Source organism: Neoarius graeffei, chromosome 19, assembly GCF_027579695.1.
Source record: "Neoarius graeffei isolate fNeoGra1 chromosome 19, fNeoGra1.pri, whole genome shotgun sequence".
NCBI lineage: Eukaryota > Metazoa > Chordata > Actinopteri > Siluriformes > Ariidae > Neoarius > Neoarius graeffei.
The window spans coordinates 54,737,859-54,761,782 of NC_083587.1; the positions used below are offsets into that span (position 1 = coordinate 54,737,859).

General features: G+C 41.2%; 1 protein-coding gene across 1 annotated transcript in view; it reads right to left on the minus strand.

Annotated features, from left to right (window-relative positions):
• LOC132867419 (mannosyl-oligosaccharide 1,2-alpha-mannosidase IA) overlaps positions 1-23,924 on the minus strand; it is a 614,171-nt gene that overhangs the window by 28,531 nt on the left and 561,716 nt on the right. Inside the window, exons 6-9 of the mRNA XM_060900322.1 lie at positions 20,818-20,941; positions 18,766-18,859; positions 17,247-17,362; positions 10,974-11,193 (exon numbers count right to left, since the gene is read on the minus strand). Of these exons, the coding sequence (XP_060756305.1) occupies positions 10,974-11,193; positions 17,247-17,362; positions 18,766-18,859; positions 20,818-20,941 (554 nt within the window). The remainder of the gene's footprint in view (positions 1-10,973; positions 11,194-17,246; positions 17,363-18,765; positions 18,860-20,817; positions 20,942-23,924) is intronic.

The window sequence follows — 23,924 nt, forward strand, 5'->3', positions numbered from 1 at the left end:
CATCTGAGAAAGTGGATAACGGTCTCTTCTAATCTGAGTCACTGAACAAATTTGATTCGATGTGAGACAGTGTTTATTTTTGCCATGATGGAAAAATAATATGTTAGAAAAACTGTTTCTAAAGCAGAAAGTTATGAGGTTCTGCTCTGCACTGTTAATTTCAAATCACAGGAAGATTTAGCAAACTAGCTGGGGCATATTACAGATGTTACACTCACTGTTTTAGCATCCAGTGAAAGTTTAAAAGCAATATATTTATTACTGGAGCTTTGGTTGTCAGAAATATTTAACTTAAATTATTCATATTCTAGTTTAGCAATACGAGTCTCATTATACGAGGCTGTTATTCGTTAATAGCCGTGCTCCATGTTGGCTAATCCAGACTTGATTTATAATGAAGACTAAAAATAAGTTTAATCTTTAGGCTAATATGAAATAAATAAATTAAAACCAATTGCCCTAATCAGTTTACTTTAAATTACCAATACAGTCTTGAAGGTTTGTAAGATTTTACACACGCAATTTACAAAGATACAAATGGTTAAGCTTAAAGTGCATATCCTGGACCAATTTCGTGTTTTTTTATATGAAAGCATGTCCCTTTACACACTCATCCAGAAGGGAAATTTTGCACAAGGCCATCTGTCTACAGCAGAAAAAAATAAAATAAAACGCGTCTGGAAAAATCCCAAGGGAGTCTGGAGCCAGATTCGTGACGTCACGTGCGGATCCGCCAGCAGGCTGCGAGAGTTTGCATGGGTTCAGTGCACAGTCTGTGTAGACCAAGTTTAGCAGCTAGCGATTTTGCATTGAAATATGGAATTGTCGCCTGAGCTTCTAAACCCATGGATTCATGCATCAATGCTCTATCATCATTATCTATAATAATGATCTATTGTTACATAAATCATATTTTTTCTAATTACTATTATGCATTTATATATTTCTTCATTTAGAAGAGTACTGGCTACTGTAGGAGAAAGATTTCATAAGCTACACACATGGAATCGGCTAAGCAGGGTTGTATATACATTTTATGTGTTTGACAGGTCCCAAGATCTCAAGCCCTGACACACATATCCCTTGATACATGTGAAGTAAGTGTTTTATCACCCAGCCCTTTCGTGTTGTTTACTTTTGTGTGTGTCAATAAATAACATTATCCGTGTACCACACAAACACAGGAACACCTAATTTAGAGTATAGTCTCTCTTATTTCTTACCCTGGCAACAGTCAACTTGTGAATCACCGATTTTCTTGGTCTTTTTCTCGGCTCTGCTTTGGTCCTCAGCTTTCGGGTGCCTCACACGAAGCGCTCCCATTTCTCTCTCGTTGTCCGGTCTTTTGGAAAACGATGAGTACTAATCCCATCAAGATCTGTCAGTGCGTTTACATGCACATAGAGAGAATCGAATTTCTGCCGTTGCTCGACTGAAATCGAAGTTCAAAATGCCAACCTTAATTCGGCTGAAATTGAACCGAACTTGATTTCTCGGAATCGAGCTACACGACCTAGATTATGCGATTGTAGCCGAGCTACTTAGTGCATGTAACCCTATCGAGCTACGTATTCGAGCTACTTACTTCAGCACTGCCCCTTCCGGAAGTGACGAGTGACGAGACCACAAGCGGGAAACACAACAGCCTCGGTCGGCATGACAACGGCATGAATCTTTTCTTTTTGTGGCATTGTTTGCACTGTTAAAATTTAGCTCACTTACTGTATCACCAAATACATCTGTACAGCTGTTGCATAGCTGTGAATTGTGTACATAAACAAGTCACTGTATTTGTGTGTGTGTATATATATATATATATATATATATATATATATATATATATATATATATATGTCCAACATCTGAAGAATGTCAATAAAAACAAAACAATTGAACTTTTTGTGTTTATTAAGACATAAGTTAAATTGTAAGCAAAAAATGGACTTTAGAAAAATATTTTTTGTAAGCAAAAAAAAAAAAAAATTTTTGTAAGCAAAAAATGGACTTTAGAAAAATATACAATTGTGCAAAATAAGTTGTCTTACAAAACAGTGGTCTGCGCAGGACAGTTTGTAGCCATACAGTCTGTTAGAGCAGGGCTTTTCAAAGTGTGGGGCGCGCCCCCCCGGGGGGCGCCAGAGTTCTTCAGGGGGGGCGCAACGTGAGAGACAAAATGGATCGATTTTTAGTACCTAAAGCTACAGTGAGTGTCTGGGCCAAGCAAAAAAACAGAGCCTCCAGGATGTTGCGATTTGCAACTTCAGCGCAAATTCAACCAATCCCCGCGAATTCAGGGCGGTGTTGCAATTATATCCAATCACCGCAACTTTCCCGCAAATTTGACCAATCGTTGGCGTCGTCTTGAGGTGACGTCGACAACCTACCTTCCGCCTTACTTCCGTGTGTTCAAGAGAAGCAGCATGCGCGTCGTGTTGCCAGATTGGGCGATTTCAAGTGCATTTTGGCGGGTTTTGAACATATTTTGGACTGGAAAACGTCAGCAGTATCTGGCAACACTGAAAGTGTGTTATGTTTACAGTGAAGGACTGTGTGCACTTTATTTTTTTTTACTTAATACAAGAAGTTAATGGATGCCAACATTTTTGCCAAAATGGTATTTTATTTTCCATTGTTTAGGCAGCTTCAGCATCATACTGTGAGATTCTGTTCAAATTGTTTTTTTCTTCTATGAAGCCTGAGCCATTTATTTTATTAGTTTATAATTATTGTTTAATTTAGTCTTCAGGAGAGACTGCCTGCACACAGTACTAGTATTAATAGTTTTTTTTTCTTACATAAAAGCTGAGGCATTTATATTATATTTTAAGGTAACTTCATGTTGTGCTGTGAGGTTCTATGCACTTTAACTTTTGAACCAACAGGTGCATTTGGATAAGTAAAGCCTATTTTTCTGCATTTTTGTAGTCCTGGTAATCTTTTATATTGGTAAAGTTATTTATAGGACCATTTCTCTTTGTTTTTTTAATCAATAGTTTTTCAGTAATAACTTAATATTTAACATATCACTCAATTTTAATCACAAAAAGAGAAAATCGCAACAATTTCTCACAACTTTCACTTCCTCCCGCAATGTAATCGCAACAAAAACCTAAAAAACACCGCAACTTTCATCGCAATTTTTTTGGAAACCCCCGCAACATCAGACATTTTAGCCCACAACAATCACAAAAAAGGCCCGTGGAATCCTGGGACTGGAAAAAGAAGGAAGTATGACCACGATTATTTAAAGTTTGGATTTTCATGGACTGGATCTGAAGATGCTCCACTGCCACAGTGTGTTGTCTGCCAAGAGATGCTAGCTAACGATGCTATGGGATGTTTAAAATGTGTAAAACAAGATGTTTTAAAAATCACAGATGTTTAAAATGTGAAAAAGAAAAAAATAATGTGTACAACAACCATTTTTTTTAAAAATACGAATGGAACATTAAGTATAGCAACAACAAAAATTGTAAGGGGGGGCGCTGTTGTTTATTTGCTCTCCGAGGGGGGGGCTCACTCTCCCACACTTTGAAAACCCCTGTGTTAGAGCAAGCCTAACAGCTTGAACACGGAACTTGTGAACACAGAACTGCCAGTGTTGCCAGATTGGGCGGTTTTAAGTGCATTTTGGCGGATTTGAACATATTTTGGGCTGGAAAACGTCAGCAGTATCTGGCAACACTGCTGATAACTTTGCTTATACTCTTGAATAGCTCTTCTTCATGACGACAACTGGAAGTGTACCAACACGATGGGGCGTGTAGCGCCACCTGTGGCTCGGGTGCACAATGTACCTCACACAATAGCTCGATTTCCTTGTGTGCATGTAGGATTGGATTTCTCTGGCACCCCTGCTGGGACCCTTAGCTCGATTACCGACAGTAGCTCGATTTGTATGTGCATGTAAACGCACTGTGTGTTGCGACACCGTCCTACGATACATCTGTTAACCATTTTAATAATTACGTGATAACGTTGAAGAAATTTGCAGAAAACCACCAGGTCATTTTCTCATAAACAAACCAGCGCTGACGTAGGATTCAGAGGGAGGCGTCCCGCACGTGACGTCACGAAAATCAATGTTTCTCAAGAAATTCAAATGCCAAGTTTTTTCAGAGGCGGACCAATTCACCTCAAATGGCTTGATTTCAACTGAATTTTTCTGGTATTGCGCAAGGTAAAAAAAATTGCACAAAATGTGACAGATATTTGACCAAAGTTTAATATAAAATAGGAGAATTACATTGATCTTGCTCCTGAATTTATCTGTGATCTGCACTTTAAAGTTAGAACTGTTAGCAACTGGCTAAGGAGCAGCTTTTTGCCCCCTTTCTTTTTCACCTTCACTCACTGAAATGAAGAATCAGTCATACAGAAGCCTTGTAGCTTTTCATATCTGCTACGTTTCCCTCAAGATTTCCTCGAAATTTCATTCTGCAGCTAGCTTGCTAAAAACATTGACAAATTCTTGCTAGCTAGCAATGCTAGCTTGAACTGTTATCTAATTATCTACTGTTATCTATTATCTAAACAGTCAGTGATGCTACACTGAAAAACAACTTTGTATTTTACCAAAGCCTATAAAATTTTTAATAATCAGTGGATTACTTCATTTAAGATAAAAACAACAAATTATTCCTCAATTAGTTTAAAACATTAAAAAAAAATTACAAAGCCTCAGCTCTGACAAAAAGTAATCTAAAATCGTCCACTGTTTCATTGGTTGTTTTCCAAAATAGTGTTCTTGATCCTCTAATACATAAATGTACTGATTTCATACGGTAATTTCAAATGACAGTCTAGTTCTTATCCATGTTATTGCAGTAGCATAATCGTCCCCATTTTTCTGTGAAAATTTTTAGACTAGGTTCTTAAGGAACATTTGACATTTGGTTCCCATGCCTCCATTGGTTTCAAAAACCAGGGGTGTGAAGGTACCCATTTCTACATTGAGAATTCTTTGTTGGTATTTTCTTTTCTTTTCGTTCTCTTGTTCTTTGAAAATCTCCGATATATGCTTTTTCTGGTTACTTTGGGAGTTTACATGCATTACATGGACGTCAAAGAATGCTGTAACTCCCCTGGTCCAGAAACCTCCAGCCTTTATATCGAGTCGGGCTTCAGGACTTCTATTGGTGGACTTCAGATCAAAACCTTCGTTGTCTAGTGGGATAAGTCTCGGTTCTGCCTCTATGTCATTACAGACTTTACCAAGTAGTGTCGTCAAACAATCACGAATACCATCATGTCTTTGAGCCACGAAGTCCCCTCTTTTGCAAGATAAGGCATGGTTGACGGAGAAACTTGCTCCACAAGTACAAAAACTTGGAAGGTCAGGTAATGTGAGGTTGTAGCGCAGTCTCAAGGAGTCCCTGAATTCTTTTTTGATTAAGGCAAAGCCCTGCTCTTTGATGGGTATTGTGTTCAGCCATGAGCTGGCACCTTTGTCCCTCGCTTGTGTAACGTACGTTAGTAGATCTGTTGGGAGGGAGGCATCGATGTGTTCCATTTTAGATCTCATTATCGCTGTCTTAAGTGACTGGTACGGTTTCTTCAGGTCCGCCATTGTTGAAGGCATCAATGTACTTTGCGATACGATTGACTGTACATGTGAAAACGTTATTGAAGTTGAAGCAGCGTATTGTTGAGGCGCTTCTTCTTTCAATGCAGGTATGCCTAACCCTCCCTGAATGGGGGATAGAGTTACAAGTTCATTTAACATGCCAGACAACAGATCTGTTTGCCCAAACAACGTAGGCAGAAACAGCTTGTTGATGGTTTTGGGAATAGGATCTACGTAGTCTTCAAAAGAACTTATTGTTCGCATAAAATAAGTGAATTTCGATTTATACCCCTTGGTAAAGGCGATATAAGCTGAATGCGGTTGGCTCTTTGCAAACTCACTGAGTGTTTCAATTTCTTCCATTTAAAACACTTCTCATAGCAGTATTCGTCTTTATAGCTCTTGGATCCTATCACAGCACCCAGATGGCGTTTTACCTTCTGTAGTTATATTGACTTCTGCGCCAAAAACTCTTTCTGCTTCTGAGGCTAGGGCCTGTGATTTAACGATCAACCAGCTTTTAGAGCCATTTACATGGCAACCATATTTCTTTCCTTCCTGGCATAGGCATTCATACCAACAATTGTATTTTATGACTGTAGACATACATATAGTCGAGTTCAAAGGTTTACACACTCTTAAAGCAAAGAATATATATTTATATCTAAACATTTACTGAGTTGGGCGGCACGGTGGTGTAGTGGTTAGCGCTGTCGCCTCACAGCAAGAAGGTCCAGGTTCGAGCCCCGTGGCCGGCGAGGGCCTTTCTGTGCGGAGTTTGCATGTTCTCCCCGTGTCCGCGTGGGTTTCCTCTGGGTGCTCCGGTTTCCCCCACAGTCCAAAGACATGCAGGTTAGGTTAACTGGTGACTCTAAATTGACCGTAGGTGTGAATGTGAGTGTGAATGGTTGTCTGTGTCTATGTGTCAGCCCTGTGATGACCTGGCGACTTGTCCAGGGTGTACCCCGCCTTTCGCCCGTAGTCAGCTGGGATAGGCTCCAGCTTGCCTGCGACCCTGTAGAACAGGATAAAGCGGCTAGAGATAATGAGATGAGATGAGATTTACTGAGTTAGGTTTGACTGATGAACATAAAGATGAGTAATAAAATGGCCAACCAGTGTGTCAAGATATTCAACAAGTATGGCGGAACTCCATCCTTAAGAAACTATGGTAACCCATTGAGTTGATTTTTCATGGGCACACAGGGATCCCAGCCATGGACTGACGTCCGTCCATGCCCCTCGCGATTCTGATTGGCGGTTTGATTTTGGCCGGAACTAGAAGCGCGAGCACGCCTACATAACTTATTTTTGTCTACAGATAATTTCATATTTATCGGGTTTTTCCACCGAGAACAGCTCAAACAGCGCAACAACATAATAATCATTTTTTACAAACTTTAAAAAGATGTCAGAACAAGTTAACCAAGGAGAGAAAGATGAAGTCAAAACCGGGGAGAGAAAGAAAGTTTTGACAGAGGAAGAAAAGGAAAGAAGCGGTGAAAGAGTGAGAGAAAGGCGAAGAAATCTTTCACAGGAAAAGCGACAAGCTGAAAGAGAAAGAAAACGTGCAAAAAATGAATGAATAGAAATGATGAGTTGTAGGAATTTAATTCTAAATAGCGATGTTGATTTCGAAATCACTGCGAAATCCTTCGGGATCTGACAAGTTAACCTGAATCCAGTCAGTGTTTTCATGAATCGTGTATCTTTTGTTTTCAAAACATTTTGCTATATATCCCACCCCTGTCAAAATGGTTCAACCCACCATCCACCCACGAAACCCCTCTATCTGACCCATGGCGGTGAGTAAAGTGAGTACGGAAATGTCATCACAAAGTTTTACCCAATAAATGAGAGTGTTTTCACAGCCCCTGTGTACATTTGCATTTCTAGATATTAGACAAAGTTAACACAGATGGGAGATGTAAATGACAATGAGCATGAAATGAGCATTTTGAATGAGACATGACAAACATTTGGTATCCAAAAATGCCACTAGGCCTTTCCCCGCTCTCCCCACAGCACAGTTAAATGCATGAAAATGAAGTTATGGCAAACAGTGATTAATGACGAGCATGGCTTATGAAGCCAGTTATACTGATCAACTCAAACGGTATGGACAAGGAAAGAAAAGAGCAATACACTAGCAACAGGTCAGCTGATGGTAAAGTGGTGGTAAAAGGCTGCCTGTGCGAGCTCCGTTAGCTTAGCTTTAATATCGCCTGCACGGTTTGGCTCCTGTTGCAACTTGGCCCACGAGGGTAAAAATTTCAACCAAAGACCTTGAAAACTTGAGACATGATTTATATATTTTTATATTTTTTTATATTGATTTATATTTTTTATACTTTTTTATACTTTTTTTTATATTTATTTATACTTTTCCTTACTTTTTCCTTACTTTTTGGTGAAATTTGCCATTCTGTGCTCAAAATAAGAAAGTATGTCACCTATGATTTTGGTGTAGAGCAGAGGAAAAAACTGGGTGGGGGAGGGGCGGTTTCTGTCACGCTCAATCCACAGAAATAACGTCAGAGAGCAAATTATCTCGCTAGCACAGTGATTTTCTAAGATGGACACAGAGCCGAAGATGAAAATGACAACTCCCGATGTGTCGTGTTCTGTGTCAAACAGCTGACTAGCTGTATTGGAGCTATTAGAGAGCAACAACTGCAAGTCGTGCGGATTCGTCATTCTAGATTACATGCTTTGCAGGCTGCTTTAGAACATCCCCACGCCAAAACTAGCTATATCAGTATTTACTCACCACGGAAATCAGTTTAACCTTTAACTGAACCACACTCCTATCTGTAATTAGATTTTAAATCTTCATATGAGTGGAGCCCCATAGGCATAGAGTGTGGATACATAAAGGAACCCATCGAGTTGTTTTCTGATGGTTTCGGTCCTGTGTGTGTGTGTGTGTGTGTGTGTGTGTGTGTGTGTGTGTGTGTGTGTGCCTGCCACCCCAGGAAACCCAACAGCTGAGTAGTGAGTAGCCCATCGAGTTGTTTTCTGATGGTTTCGGTCCTGTGTGTGTGTGTGTGTGTGTGTGTGTGTGTGTGTGTGTGCCTGCCACCCCAGGAAACCCAACAGCCGAGTAGTGAGTAACCCATCGAGTTGTTTTCTGATGGTTTCGGTCCTGTGTGTGTGTGTGTGTGTGTGTGTGTGTGTGTGTGTGTGTACCTGCCACCATGGGAAACCCAACAGCAGAGTAGTGAGTAACCCATCGAGTTGTTTTCTGATGGTTTTGGTCCTGTGTGTGTGTGTGTGTGTGTGTGTGTGTGTGTGTGTGTGTGTGTGTGTGTGTGTGTGTGTGCTTGCCACCATGGGAAACCCAACAGCTGAGTAGTGAGTAGCCCATCGAGTTGTTTTCTGATGGTTTCGGTCCTGTGTGTGTGTGTGTGTGTGTGTGTGTGTGTGTGTGTGTGTGTGTGTGTGTGTGTGTGTGCCTGCCACCATGGGAAACCCAACAGCTGAGTAGTGAGTAACCCATCGAGTTGTTTTCTGATGGTTTCGGTCCTGTGTGTGTGTGTGTGTGTGTGTGTGTGTGTGTGTGTGTGTGTGTGTGTGTGTGTGCTTGCCACCATGGGAAACCCAACAGCTGAGTAGTGAGTAACCCATCGAGTTGTTTTCTGATGGTTTCGGTCCTGTGTGTGTGTGTGTGTGTGTGTGTGTGTGTGTGTACCTGCCACCATGGGAAACCCAAAAGCTGAGTAGTGAGTAACCCATCGAGTTGTTTTCTGATTGTTTCGGTCCTATGTGTGTGTGTGTGTGTGTGTGTGTGTGTGTGTGTGTGCTTGCCACCATGGGAAACCCAACAGCTGAGTAGTGAGTAGCCCATCGAGTTGTTTTCTGATGGTTTCGGTCCTGTGTGTGTGTGTGTGTGTGTGTGTGTGTGTGTGTGTGTGTGTGCCTGCCACCATGGGAAACCCAACAGCTGAGTAGTGAGTAACCCATCGAGTTGTTTTCTGATGGTTTCAGTCCTGTGTGTGTGTGTGTGTGTGTGTGTGTGTGTGTGTGTGTGTGTGTGTACCTGCCACCATGGGAAACCCAACAGCTGAGTAGTGAGTAACCCATCGAGTTGTTTTCTGATTGTTTCGGTCCTGTGTGTGTGTGTGTGTGTACCTGCCACCATGGGAAACCCAAAAGCTGAGTAGTGAGTAGCCCATCGAGTTGTTTTCTGATTGTTTCGATCCTGTGTGTGTGTGCCTGCCACCATGGGAAACCCAACAGCTAAGTAGCGAGTAACCCATAGAGTTGTTTTCTGATGGTTTCGGTCCTGTGTGTGTGTGTGTGTGTGTGTGTGTGTGTGTGTGTGTGTGTGTGTGTGTGTGCCTGCCACCCCGGGAAACCCAACAGCTTAGTAGTGAGTAGCCCATCGAGTTGTTTTCTGATGGTTTCGGTCCTGTGTGTGTGCGCATGCCTGCCAGCACAGGAAACCCAACAACTAGTGAAGTAGAGTAGTAGTCAGGACAGTATAGTAGTGAGTAACTTGTCACTGTTGTCGCCCGACATTTTGTGCAACATAAGGAAACAGTATAGTAATTATAATGGTAGAAAAATAAAACAAAAGAAGCTGGCTATGATAATAAGAAAATTCTACAACCCAGAAACAGATAGGAGCTCCGCTTTTTGGCAGTGCCTAAATCTATATATTTCCATAAAATCAAGTCATACGTGAGCTGATAGCTGATGACGTGTGTTTTATTCTATCCACATTCACTGGATTTTCAGAAACAGAGCATTTTTATTTTTGTTTTTAGAAAATTCGATAAATAAAAACTTGATACAAAACGTCCGACAAAATAATTTCCGCTTAGAATGTAAACAAACTGGCAAAATGACTGGAGCAATTTGTGCAAAATGCTATCATAATAATTATTAGGGAAAAAAGATACATTCTTACCATCAAATACTTTCTTTACATATTTTGTTGCCTTTTTTTTATTTTTGGGGGTTTTGTTTTCGAGTAGAGTTTTTATTTCATCCTTGGTTGGTTGAGCAACATGCGCCGCCATTTTGTTTTTCTCTGCTCATGGTATATGAGCTGATAGCCTAGTAGTAGAGTAGCCAATCAGAGCACGCAATTGCTCATATCCAGTGAATATGGATAGGATAATAATAGTCATAATAATGCTAATTGCTACCATCTTCTTCAGATCAGATCTGGAGACTGACAGAGTCCTGAAGCAACTGTTAAAAATGTTATGTATGACTTTATGTAAATCCATAAGTCATGATGAAACAGATGGACCTTGTTTTTCTATCTAAAAATGATTTAGATGACTACATCTTATGCAGTAAATGTATCCAGTTTTAGGTTAGGCTATTTGGTCAGGAAAAAATGAAGGACGGCCCTGTTCCTCTGAGAAGGTGTCTTTCCCCATTCTTTCATCCTCACCTGAGCGACTGTAAGACTCGTGGCATGTGTTTGTGATCTCAGCTGCCAGGTCGAGGTAATGCTGCCTCTTTTCTGGAACGCCATCGTCTGCCCCGATGCCCACCATCCCGCCGGCGAAACAAGCCAGATGCCCCATCTTATGGTCGAGAATTCCACCTCTCCATTCAGCAAAATATGTAAGACCTCCTGAAGATTTCTGCACCAAGTTGGCCTCTATTGCCTGCAACAAAAGATTAGGAGTTGAAAGTTATGATACATACATAGTATGACAACTCTCTCATGCAATATTTAATTGATTAAAAGGCTACTTATTTATTACCTCCACCAACTTTGTTGGAGTAGGTTATGTTTTCGGCTCCATTTGTTTGTCTGTTCCCAACGTAACTCAAAAAGTGGTGATTTGGATTTGGATGAAATTTGGAGGAAAGGTGGGCCATGGGCCAAGGAACAATTGATTAGATTTTGATACAAGTCTGGATATGTATGTGGATCCAGGATTTTTTTTTTATCTTTTCCCAACGTAACTCAAAAACATGGGTTAGTGAACGGATTTTGATGAAATCCGGTGTACAGCTTTAGTATTATCCAGGGTTCAATTGATTTCATTTTGATGTTGATAATATGTGGCTTGGCAGAGGTATGAACTCTACCGAGTGTCGTCCTAGTTTTTTAAAATGAAGATGAGGCTTTTAACCTTCAGCAGTCTATTAAAACAATGTAGAAACCGTTTTCTCTGGTTCCTTTTACAAATCCTATTTTTCAGGACCACAGTGTGCACCTGAGACTATTTTTTGGGATGCACTGGTATAGCTTTAACCCAATAATTATTTGTTTTCTAATAATGCTATACAGCCAATAATGCTAGTACATCATCACCCAGAGGTGGGGACTTGAGACTTGGGGACTTGGACTCGAGTCGACTCGAGTCACTGTTTTCATGACTTGTGACTTGACTTGACAAAACATGAAAATACTTGAGACTTGACTCGGACTTGGAAGTTTAAGACTCGGGACTTGACTTGACTTGACACACGATGACTTGAGTGACTTGAGTGTTATTTCCATCGTGTTTTTATTGTGAAAATAAAATGTAATATGCACATACTTCAGTAATCTGGATTGCACTGCCATTGCGTTGTCACCGCCCTGTCCATCAGGTACGCGCTCTGCGTGGGCTATATACCGGCACGCCCCATGCCACGATGTGTTCACAGATTTCACATCATATCATCATGTCAGCCATCCCAAGAGTCATCACTTTCAGCTTCAAGGGCTACTGCCTAGAAGGTAAACGACGAACGGCGCAGTGCAAGATTTGCAATGTGACGATTTCTGACAGCCAGACCACGACCTCCAATTTCGGCCGGCATTTGAAGATCCATTCTGCCCAGTAAGTTTATTAATGTGTTGTTATTTGGTGATAGCAGCTAAACTCGTCGTTAGCCAATGTTAGCCACGAGAGTGAGCGGTAGGAGGATTTTAGCCGTTGCAGATGTAGCTAGGGATTCAGTTTATTATTGTGAAGTTCTTATGTGAATGCTGGTAAGCAATGTAGTTATGTCAAGTTTAATGATATTATATATCAGTAGTAGTAAGTTGATTGTACACTTTGCAGTCGTGATGCTGAATAACATAAGCAGCTTCCTACCCTGTTGTTCTGTTTCAGGGTTAAGCTAATGGTCAGCTTGTGAACATGTACACGTTCATGAGCAGTACAAATTCGTATAAGTGTGTTCATGTACATTAGCCAGACTGTCCATAGGGCATAGAGGCAGGGGAGTTTATCATAGCCGTTTGAAATAGCAGTGCAGCAACCTGCACATTTTTTTCGTCACACTACCCGATCAAAAAAGAAAAGAAAACTCCGTCCCACTGCCTATCATGCACTATTGAAAAAAGCGCCACGATTTGGATTCCCCGGCATGCCACTCGCTGTTTGAATACAGGCTAGCAGCAATACTAAACTCTGCAAAATAGGCTGACTGTGCGCAGGAGTCTCGGTTCCCGCTGTAACACAGTGTTACGAAAATAAATTGTGCAGTCATCCAAACCATGAATTTACATTTAGTATATCAGGCTACCAGGCCGCCAAAACAATGGCTTGAATGACTACAATTTAGAGAGCACAACTCTGTAACTGAACAGGTGCATTGGATATTTCCCAGTGAGGTAATTTAAAAAGTCTCTGGGTAATTGTTCAAGCAAAGATGAATCCCGCGCACTGTCCTTTCCGTATTGTTCCCGAAACGTTGCACTTGTGGTAAGGACAGTGCGTTAGCCACGACCGAAACATTGTGAGCAAAGTTCCTGTGGAAAGGAATGCGCGGGATGCATATTTCATTTAACATTTATTTTCGTAACAATCTATTATAGCGGGAACCAAGACTCCCGCGCCAAAGTCGTATGTCCCCACTCCGCACAGGCTGAGGCAGCCTCGGAGAGCGAGAGAGCGCTTTTGCACACACCTCTGTAGCTTGTCATATGGGGTAAGATGATGTCACTTTTGCACGGGCGAACAGGTCTTCTTTTTGAGACCTAAATTATGTCTGACATTTCTCTATCCTTTGGGTTTTTTTTTTTTTACTGGCGCAAACATACATCGAAGTCACTTCAGGTTTCTCCATGTGTATCTTATTAATAATAATCATCTCATCTGACGTGATTAGAGATTGGAGGAGCTCATGCCCCTGTTAACCCAAGGTGTCGTCCTACCCTCTTTTAACTACGCACATAACAGAATGCCAATTCTCTGTTTATTTTTCTTGTTGGCTGATGACAATGTGAGAAACTTATTTGGCTTTCAATCTTGCAATCAATTTTGCCATCAATAAATAACTTTGTGACATTATTACTGTTTTGTTTTATGTATTTTACAGAACATGAGTATTTAAAATGCAAATATTTAACAGGTTGGGCACATGTGCCAGGGATGTTTACTGACATTTACTTATGTATTGCCTTTTCAATGTACGTATTAAATTCATATTCTGCTGCTAAAATTACGCCAATACGCCTAAGGTGACTTGACTTGGACTTGACTTGACTTATTATAGGACTTGACTTGACTTGACTTGACACAGCCTGTGACTTGACTTGACTTGCCCAAGACAAAAAAGACTTGGGACTTACTTGGGACTTGAAGGTTAAGACTTGAGACTTACTTGAGACTTGCACATGTGTGACTTGGTCCCATCACTGTCATCACCCCTTTAATACAGATCCAGACGTTTACTATAAGTACACTAGATCATTAAAGTGTTTCAAAGAATAGGATTAATAAACCCTCAGGCAGTTATTTTATTGATCTATATTTACTGTGTTCCTATTCACTCAATGGTGACTAAATTACTAGCTTGCGTCTTGGATAAACTGATTACATACTTGGGTACATACACTATATACCCAAAAGTATGTGGACACCTGAAAATCATATCCATATGTGCTTTTTGAGCATTCCATTGCAGAATTAGTTCCTCTTTAGCTTTATAATAACCTCCACTCTTCTGGGAAGGCTGTCCACTAGATGTTGGAGCATGGTTTTAGGAATTCGTGTTCATTTACCCACAAGAGCATGAGTGAGATCAGGTACTGATGTCGGTAGAGGAGGCCTGGGGTTTAGTTGGCATTCCAAGTCACCCCAAAGGTGTTCAGTAGGGTTGAGGTCAAGGGTTTGTGCAGGCCACTCCAATGTTGGTGTAACATATCTTCATGGAGCTTGCTTTGTGCACAGGGGCATTGTCATGCTGGAACAGGTTTGGACTCTTAGTTCCAGTGGAAGGAAATTATAATACTACAGCATATGTTCTATAAAATTGTCAGGGCTTTCTCCAAAGCGCAGACACACGACACTCCACCGTGCTGTGCAATGTCAGTGCCGCGCTGTCACTTGCACACACACCCCCCAAAAAAAATCAATACCATAAATTGAACAATGCAGAGTACTTTCCACACCTAGACATCTCCTAAATATATCCCCTCTGAAAATGAGTAATAACTATATACATAAATAGGAAGATATTGTAATATATAGGTCTAGACTATCCTGGTGCTCAACCCGGAAGTGAAAAATAGTTTCACTGCGTGCACTGACTGCCATTCGCAACCATACATAAAACCACATTATAGGTGCTGGTCGCTAGATGGCGCTGCTGCATGATTTGACCTCGATTCTGTTCCTGGCACTATACTGCAGGCTTTTGTGTGTGACTTTTGCCCCTGTTCTTAACTTTTTGTAAAATCTATAATTGTTCCATCAGATGTGTATGCATAATAATAATAATAATATTATTGGCTGGCTTTTTTCGTGGTGTATCAGATACATTCCATTCAGCTACACGTCTTTGACTCGTTCAATGTCATGCTAGCTGAATGGAATATATCTGATATACCACGAAAAAAGCCAGCCAATATTATTTAAATATTTCTCTGAATTGACTGTTTCCAGTGTTTTCATTCCAAATCTAATTTTGCCCCTTGCATATTTGACAAGGTAAAAAAGAGCAAATTTAATAATGTTGAACTGTGCCTAAATAAGCCCTAGATGCCACCAGAATGCACCATTTGAAGTTTTTAACTTCAAAATTTTCTGGGGGAGCATGCCCCCAGACCCCTCTAGCACCTTATGGGCTGGGCTCTGCATCAGTAACGTCGCTCTGATATATATATTTTTTTTCTGGGGAAAGCCCTGATTGTATGTTTCCAACTTTGTGGTAACAGTTTGGGGAAGATCCATATATGGATGTCTTCATTGTCGGATGTGATGGTCAGGTGTCCATAAAACTTTGGCCATACAATGTATAGATTCTTCATTCACAATTGCCCAGTGGAAAAGCAGGTTCTGTTGACTGTTATTATAGCAGGCACTAGTTATCCAATCATAACCGCATATTAATTTGCTTGAACGGATCCCGGACAAAATTTCTAGAAGTAGGAATACAGAGGGGGAGCAGCACGGTGGTGTAGTGGTTAGTGCCGTCGCCTCACAGCAAGAAGGTCCGGGTTCGAGCCCCGTGGCCGGCGAGGGCCTTTTAGAGCTTTTAGAGCCATTTACATGCCAGCCATATTTCTTTCCTTCCTGGCATAGGCATTCATACCAACAATTGTATTTTATGACTGTAGACATGCATATAGTCGAGTTCAAAAGTTTACACACTCTTAAAGCAAAGAATATATATTTATATCTAAACATTTACTGAGTTGGGCGGCACAGTGGTGTAGTGGTTAGCGCTGTCGCCTCACAGCAAGAAGGTCCGGGTTCGAGCCCCGTGGCCGGCGAGGGCCTTTCTGTGCGGAGTTTGCATGTTCTCCCCGTGTCCGCGTGGGTTTCCTCCGGGTGCTCCGGTTTCCCCCACAGTCCAAAGACATGCAGGTTAGGTTAACTGGTGACTCTAAATTGACCGTAGGTGTGAATGTGAGTGTGAATGGTTGTCTGTGTCTATGTGTCAGCCCTGTGATGACCTGGCGACTTGTCCAGGGTGTACCCCGCCTTTCGCCCGTAGTCAGCTGGGATAGGCTCCAGCTTGCCTGCGACCCTGTAGAACAGGATAAAGCGGCTAGAGATAATGAGATGAGATGAGGAATATGGAGGGTTGTACAAACAGTGACGAACCCAAGTAAAATATAATACAGTTCTCTTGTATCTCTCTGTACATGCTAAACAGGAACAGTGTGCCCGTGTTGCTCTGGGCATCTATGGTTTATGCATGGTAAATCAGAAGGGTCTGGTCGCTGGTGGATTGAAGTCAAGCCTCATTGAGATTCCATCGGGCTTACGTTGTGGGAAACTTATGAATCTGCTAATAACAACATGACAGAAAGGAAATGGTTCCATTTTCAAGTGATTTTCCTCTAGCAATCAATCTCTGAAGTCTCCCTGTGTGTTTTATATCTCTATTCAGCTGTTTTTCTGAGGTGAAAACAAAAGATCAATAGTAAACAATCATCTTCATTATCTTTCGTCCTTTTTATCTTCCGTCTTCCTTTTACGCTCTTTTTCCTCACACACAGTGTCGATCTGGATCATCACTGACTCCCACTTACCGTGTGTGTTTAGTAAAACTGGCTTAATCGAAGAGGACAAACAGGAAATGTTTTTGTCCTCCAAATTCTCGATGTCATGTCTACTTAAGTGTACGTATATGATTTTATTTTCATATGCTCACAGTGTTATTCTGGCTGGCTGAGGGACTGTGTATTTCCCATCATAGCTAGCAACTGCATACAAGTTTACGTGTATACATTTCACATACACTCCCGAGATGCACTCTTCCATACCTCCAGAGCGCTGTAGTACATGCGCTTAGCCTCCTCATCTGTCTTGTCTGACATCAGGTATGATTTGATCAGGTACTCGTAGAAGCTGTCTCCCAGACCTCCCAGAGAAACGTGATCTGAGAAAAGAGATCAGAGAAAATCAAAAGCCATTTCCATGCCAGAAGCTATAAATCACTGCTTGATGTTGGAAATTATTTTAATTTACCTGAAAAATTGAATCAAAATCTTGATCTAATTAGGTGCTTGTCGCACACCATGGTTTTAATGTTTTACAAATAACACTAGCTCAGTGTATGAGCCTTTTATTGAACAGCCTCACACTCCAAGTGCTTTTAGTAAAGCAATAAAGGCATCATTTAGAGTCCCATAGTCCCATTAAAGAAAGATTTAGCTTTCCTTATGTAACTGCTGTTCATTTAATTTGGTCTGTGGCAATAAGGGTGATTAAATATTAATAAAATGCAAGAAACTTAAAAAAAAACAAAAAACACCTTTATATGTATATATGTATAATGTTAGCCTTGACAAGCCCAGAGGCCACGCCTCCTTCACCGAGACTGAGGCAAACAGGCCACACCTCCTTCACCGAGACTGAGGCAAACAGGCCACACCTCCTTCACCGAGACTGAGGCAGAGAGGCCACACCTCCTTCACCGAGACTGAGGCAGAGAGGCCACACCTCCTTCACCGAGACTGAGGCAGAGAGGCCACACCTCCTTCACTGAGACTGAGGCAGAAAAGCCACGCCTCCTTCACTGGGACTAAGGCAGAGAGGCCACACCTCCTTCACTGAGACTGAGGCAGAAAAGCCACGCCTCCTTCACTGGGACTAAGGCAGAGAGGCCACACCTCTTTCACCGAGACTGAGGCATAAGCATGCTCACTGAGGTTCCTGTTCACATTTTACATCTAATATTGTAAAGTTTTAAAGGAAAATTAGGGACATCCTATCTCTCTCTCTCACACACACACACACACACACACACACACACACACTCTTTACCTCCCCTTATCTCTCAGGCCGTCATTAACCATTCATCTACACTTACAATTATCTATTGCTAATTTTCTGTCGTGTAGGTTACATGCACCGGCTTGCACTTCAAAATGCATCCGAGTTTGAAAGATTCAATTTCTACAGCTAATGGAATGTATTGTCATTTTAATAATCCTTGGGTATAACGCCGCCGGGCACTGCTTCGGTCTGATAGAGAAACAGCAAGAGCTGAGCGGAAGAACAAATATGACTATAAATCCCAACAAGAGTATGCACGAAGAATGTCTCCATGCTCCAAGTGCAGCAACAACTACATACAGCAGACAGGAAATAAACAAACAGACAAATGTACAAGAATATACACAGTCACATTTCATATTAATTCATGCATATCTATCTATCTATCTATCTATCTATCTATCTATCTATCTATCTATCTATCTATCTATCTATCCAAACATGCTCCTAAATTAACAGTTGTTTTATGAGCATTGTTTGATCAAGAGCTCAACTCTCACTCACGTTGGACCCAGTTCCCGCTGACAGGGCTCAGGAAATTGGGGTACAGGCCCTGCGGCTTCTCGATCCTGTTCAGCAGCTTTCGGATGTTCATCACCTGAAACAATGAATAACAGCGACCCATGTGTCAGAGCGTGGAACTATATTAGACACCAAGCCTTCCACGGGCGATTGCTCTAAGACAACGAGGGAGGCTCAGCCTCCTCTAAAAATGACGAACATCGTGTAGGATGAATTGCACTAGGCTTATGTTATAGCCGACCTTATAACATTGCTATTTCAGATCCAGAATCATAGAAATATATGTGCTCAACCCAACTACAGTGCGAAATCATTCCGTTATAACTTTCCCCAGTTCGTCTAATGCGTGCGAGAGTTTTACCCCCTCGTGACAGCGCGATGCAGCCCAGCCTCAGTGGATTGGGAGCTATGTGCTTGTCAATCTCAAAATGCAAGACGATTATTGGACAAATATTGCGAAAATGCCTGCCCACGGAGTCTCACGGACTCCCAGCCTCAGTGGACTTCAATGGCATTTGGGAGCGATGCGCTTTTCAATCTCAAAATGCAAGACGGTTATTGGACAAATACTGCGAAAACGCCCACCCACGGACTCCCAGCCTCACATGGAAGGGACATGGCAGTTTCCGCGAGGAGACTGGTGATTGGTGAAAGTGGCCGGATATTTTCTTTGATTGACAGCTCGTTTCAACTATAGACAGGCAGCGTCCCATGCGGATTCGCAAGTGCTGTGGTGTATTGTAAGAGATCAGCTTACATTTCGATTTCATTCATTACATACGGTTTCTACCAACTTTTTTAGTTTGTATATATTTTCATTGTAAATAAAGTGTAAATATAGTGTTGTCAAGTTTGCTATCTTAGTTCCAGAAATTTTGTTTATTTGAGTGACTGAACTTGAACTTGAGGGGGCTAGTCAGCTAGCAAGAAAGCTGCGCACGGATGCCAAGCATTGCTGATTTAATTTTGGCGAAGCCATTTGCCAGTCTTCCTTTCGAGGAAAAAATTAAAATGAAAGAGCAGGGTAGACCAACGCCTCAAACTGACTTGGTGAAAAAGGTAGGGAATAATACTCGTTCCTTTCAGCTCTCCTGGTATGAGAAAGTGAATTGGCTAACAGCAAGTGACCCACATCAACAACAGTAAATAGGCTACTTTAGTAATATGTCATGGATGGACCAAAAATATAGAATCTATTTAAAATGTTTATGCTGAGTATATTATATTGGAATATATGTTTTTCTGGATATGAATTAAACACCGCTACAATTTGGAAAACATTTTTAAACAAAAACACAGCCAAGGTCAATTTTTAAACAACATGCCACAATTTTAAAATATAAAATGTTAAAATATACCCCCCCAACACCACCATTATGTATATTGGACAGTAGGCTAATGGGCCAAAAGAACCTGTTATTTCACAGTTTGTGACCCTGCCAACAATCAGCCAGATCAGAGGCAAGAGTATGGGCAAAATTTATGTGTTTTTTCTTTTAAAATCTGGAAATATCGTAACCGACCAGCCTCCCCTGTTTGAAAGACTACCAGCCGCCACTGAAGCCTTCCCAGTACCAGTAACCTGTGAGAGGAAGGAAAATCCTCCACTGTTCAGTCTATTTTTCCATGTGAACTGTATCAGTCACTCAAGTGTATGCAACATATACAGACGGATGACAAATTAAAGGAAAATCCAACATAAGGTGTCTTAATAAGGCATTGAGCCCACATGAACCATGACGTGATAGCTGCTTAATTGAGTCAAAAGCACATGATTTACATTTTTTTCCAGTCTCATCAAACCATTCAGTGACTCCTTGTGCCATGTGAATGAGGGTGGAGTCATCATCGAAGAAACCACGCCCATTATGACAGAAATGTTTCATTTTACATTAAAGGTGATCAGTCAGAAGAACTTTTTGAGGCACAGGTGAACCCAAACCATGCTAAGAAAATAAATATCTGCCCTCTTCTTGTTTTTCCTTTAATTTCTCAGCTGTTGATTGTCTGTTGACTTTGAAAACTGCACCAAACCTTCTCTTTGAAAATGGGGTTTCCAGAAAGTTCTGTCAGGTGCATGAACTCCAGATGCAACGTCCCAAATTCAGCCAGGATGCTGCTCCCGGCTGATGCCCATCCCCAGTTCCAACTGGTGCCACTGTAACACAGAGGGTGAAGCAGCAGTGTGAGTACCATCGCCCACGCCGTGTGCCACAGCAATCAGAAACCATGGCAACAAACCCACCATATGAGCAGGTATGGAGCCATGTGGAGAGTTAGAGTCATGGCAACAAGATACAAAATAAACACTCACGGTGGTAAAACGGCAAAACAGAGGCAAAGATGTAGGGAATGTGTCAAAGCTCAGCATTAGATGTGAACAGACAAAATTATCTCTGGCACAGAATTAATAAACTGCTCTCACTTATGTGTTAATAGCAAAGGGATTAGTGTTAATATGGTACATTATTTGGGATGCCAAATATTTGCAAATACTGGTCTGTCTATGCATGTTTACCACAGGAGAAGTTTGTTTTCTTCCTTTCAGTTTTCATCTCATCATCTCATCATCTCTAGCCACTTTATCCTGTTCTACAGGGTCGCAGGCAAGCTGGAGCCTATCCCAGCTGACTATGGGCGAGAGGCGGGGTACACCCTGGACAAGTCGCCAGGTCATCACAGGGCTGACACATAGACACAGACAACCATTCACACTCACATTCACACCTACGGTCAATTTAGAGTCACCAGTTAACCTAACCTGCATGTCTTTGGACTGTGGGGGAAACCGGAGCACCCGGAGGAAACCCACGCGGACACGGGGAGAACATGCAAACTCCGCACAGAAAGGCCCTCGCCGGCCACGGGGCTCGAACCCGGACCTTCTTGCTGTGAGGCGACAGCACTAACCACTACACCACCGTCCCGCCCCCTTTCAGTTTTGTTTTTTTTTAACAAAAAAAAAACAAAAAACAAACATGATTCATTAACTTTGTTTTGGCCATCAAATTTCAAAACTCCAGACCAGAAGTACCCAAACGTTTTTTAAAGATGGCCAGATTAGACTGGTCATATACAGTTACAATATGTCTAACGCAGTATATTCTATCCACATTCACTGGATATGAGCAATTGCATGCTCTGATTGGCTACTCTACTACTAGGCTATCAGCTCATATACCGTGAGTAGAGAAAAACAAAATGGCGGAGCGTGTTGCTGAACCAACCAAGAATGAAATAAAAACTCTACTCGAAAACAAAATCCCAAAAATTGCGATCAAGTATTTAAAAGAAACAGAAATAGCTAAAAGAATGTATAGTTCCCCCCTCCCCCCAATATCTCCTGTTCCACACTCCAGCCTAGTCGGTGGCAGTAATGCACCTTTAAGTTGGTTTGCCAACCCAAAAGAAGAAGAAAACAACCCCCAAAAATACAAAAAAAGCAACAAAATATGGAATGAAAGTATTTAATAGTAAGACTGTACCTTTTTTTATTTTTCAAGAATTATTATTAAAGCATTTTTCACAAATTGCTACCGTCATTTCACCGGTTTGTTGACATTCTAAGTGAAAATGATTTTGTTGGACGTTTTGTATAAAGGTTTTATTTATCGAATTTGCAAAAAATTAAAATGATCTGTTTTTCAAAATTCAGTGAATGTGAATGGAATAAAACAGTTATTCCACTCAGTCTCATCGTACATGGCTTATAGCCAACTCCGCGCTATGCACCTCATCAGCCATCAGCTCATGTACAACTCGATTTTGTGGAATAACTGTTACATATTGGAGTAGATGGCTGCAAGTACAGTTTAATCAAGGAATCCTTCAAGAATTCACAAAAGCTTGTGATAATCTTCTCATAATCTCCTGCCACCATCAGGTGAAAGGAAACATTGCAGAAACATGTCAGCCAACAGACTTAGTCACTTTAATAGGAACTTGTTCTTGATTCTAAGATTCCTGTTCTTGGCTGCAGGACTGAAATCCAATGTGGTTTTCTGCTGTTGCGTGCTGAGATGCTTTTCTGCTCACCATGGTTGTAAAGAGTTGCTATATCCTTCTCGGCAAAAACACTTGAACCAATCTGTCCATTTTTCTCTGATCTCTCTTATCAACAAGGTGTTTGTTTCCACCCACAGAACTGTCGCTCACAATGTTTTGTTTTTCCTCCCATTCTGTGTAAACTCTAGAGACTGTTCTGTGTGAAAACCCCAGGAGATCAGCTGTTTCTGAAATATTCAAAACCAGTCCATCTGGCTCAAACCAACACCCATGCCACAGTGAAAGTCACACTAGTTTGAGATCACAATTTTTCTCACTCTGATATTTGAAGTGAACATTAACTGAAACTCTTGATTTGTATCTGCATGATTTTATGCATTGTGCTGCTGTCAAGGGATCGGCAGATTTTGGATAACTGCATCAAACAGCAGGTGGGTGGATGTTCCTCATAAAGTGGCCAGTGAGTGTACACTGCCTGGGCAAAAAAAAAAAAACCCTTGCATTTGATTTAAATAAGCAAATACTTAAAGTGCCATTCCACCATTGGATGTATTCTTTGGCATAAAATACAATATATTTTGACAACATATATAAATGGTATCACTAGATAGAGAAATCTTTTAGCTTCAAAATGATATATCAAACATAATTTTTTGACAACGACAAGTATATTAATTTTGCGACCAAAGTCACCTACCCTTTTAATTTCCACGTGTGATGTCATTGGCAGGTTCCCCTTCTTGTGTACCACGTGACGTGTGACGTGGCACATATTATCAGCAATGGCGGATAGAACGCGATAAAAATAATACCAATAAATCTAGCTAATACCAATAAATCTAGCTAACTGAAAGATTAACTCAAAATTTTTCGCAATTTTTTTGGCCCCCGTATACGAGGAGAAATGACTCTCTCACTTTGGGGGTTTCCTGGTCTAAAAATAGACCGACACGTGGTACACAAGAAGGAGAACCTGCCGATGACATCACGTTTCACTACCGCGTGGAAATTAAAAGGGTAGGTGACTTTGGTCGCAAAATTAATATACTTGTCGTCGTCAAAAAATTATGTTTGATACATCATTTTGAAGCTAAAAGATTTCTCTGTCTAGTCATGTTGTCATAAAATATATTGTA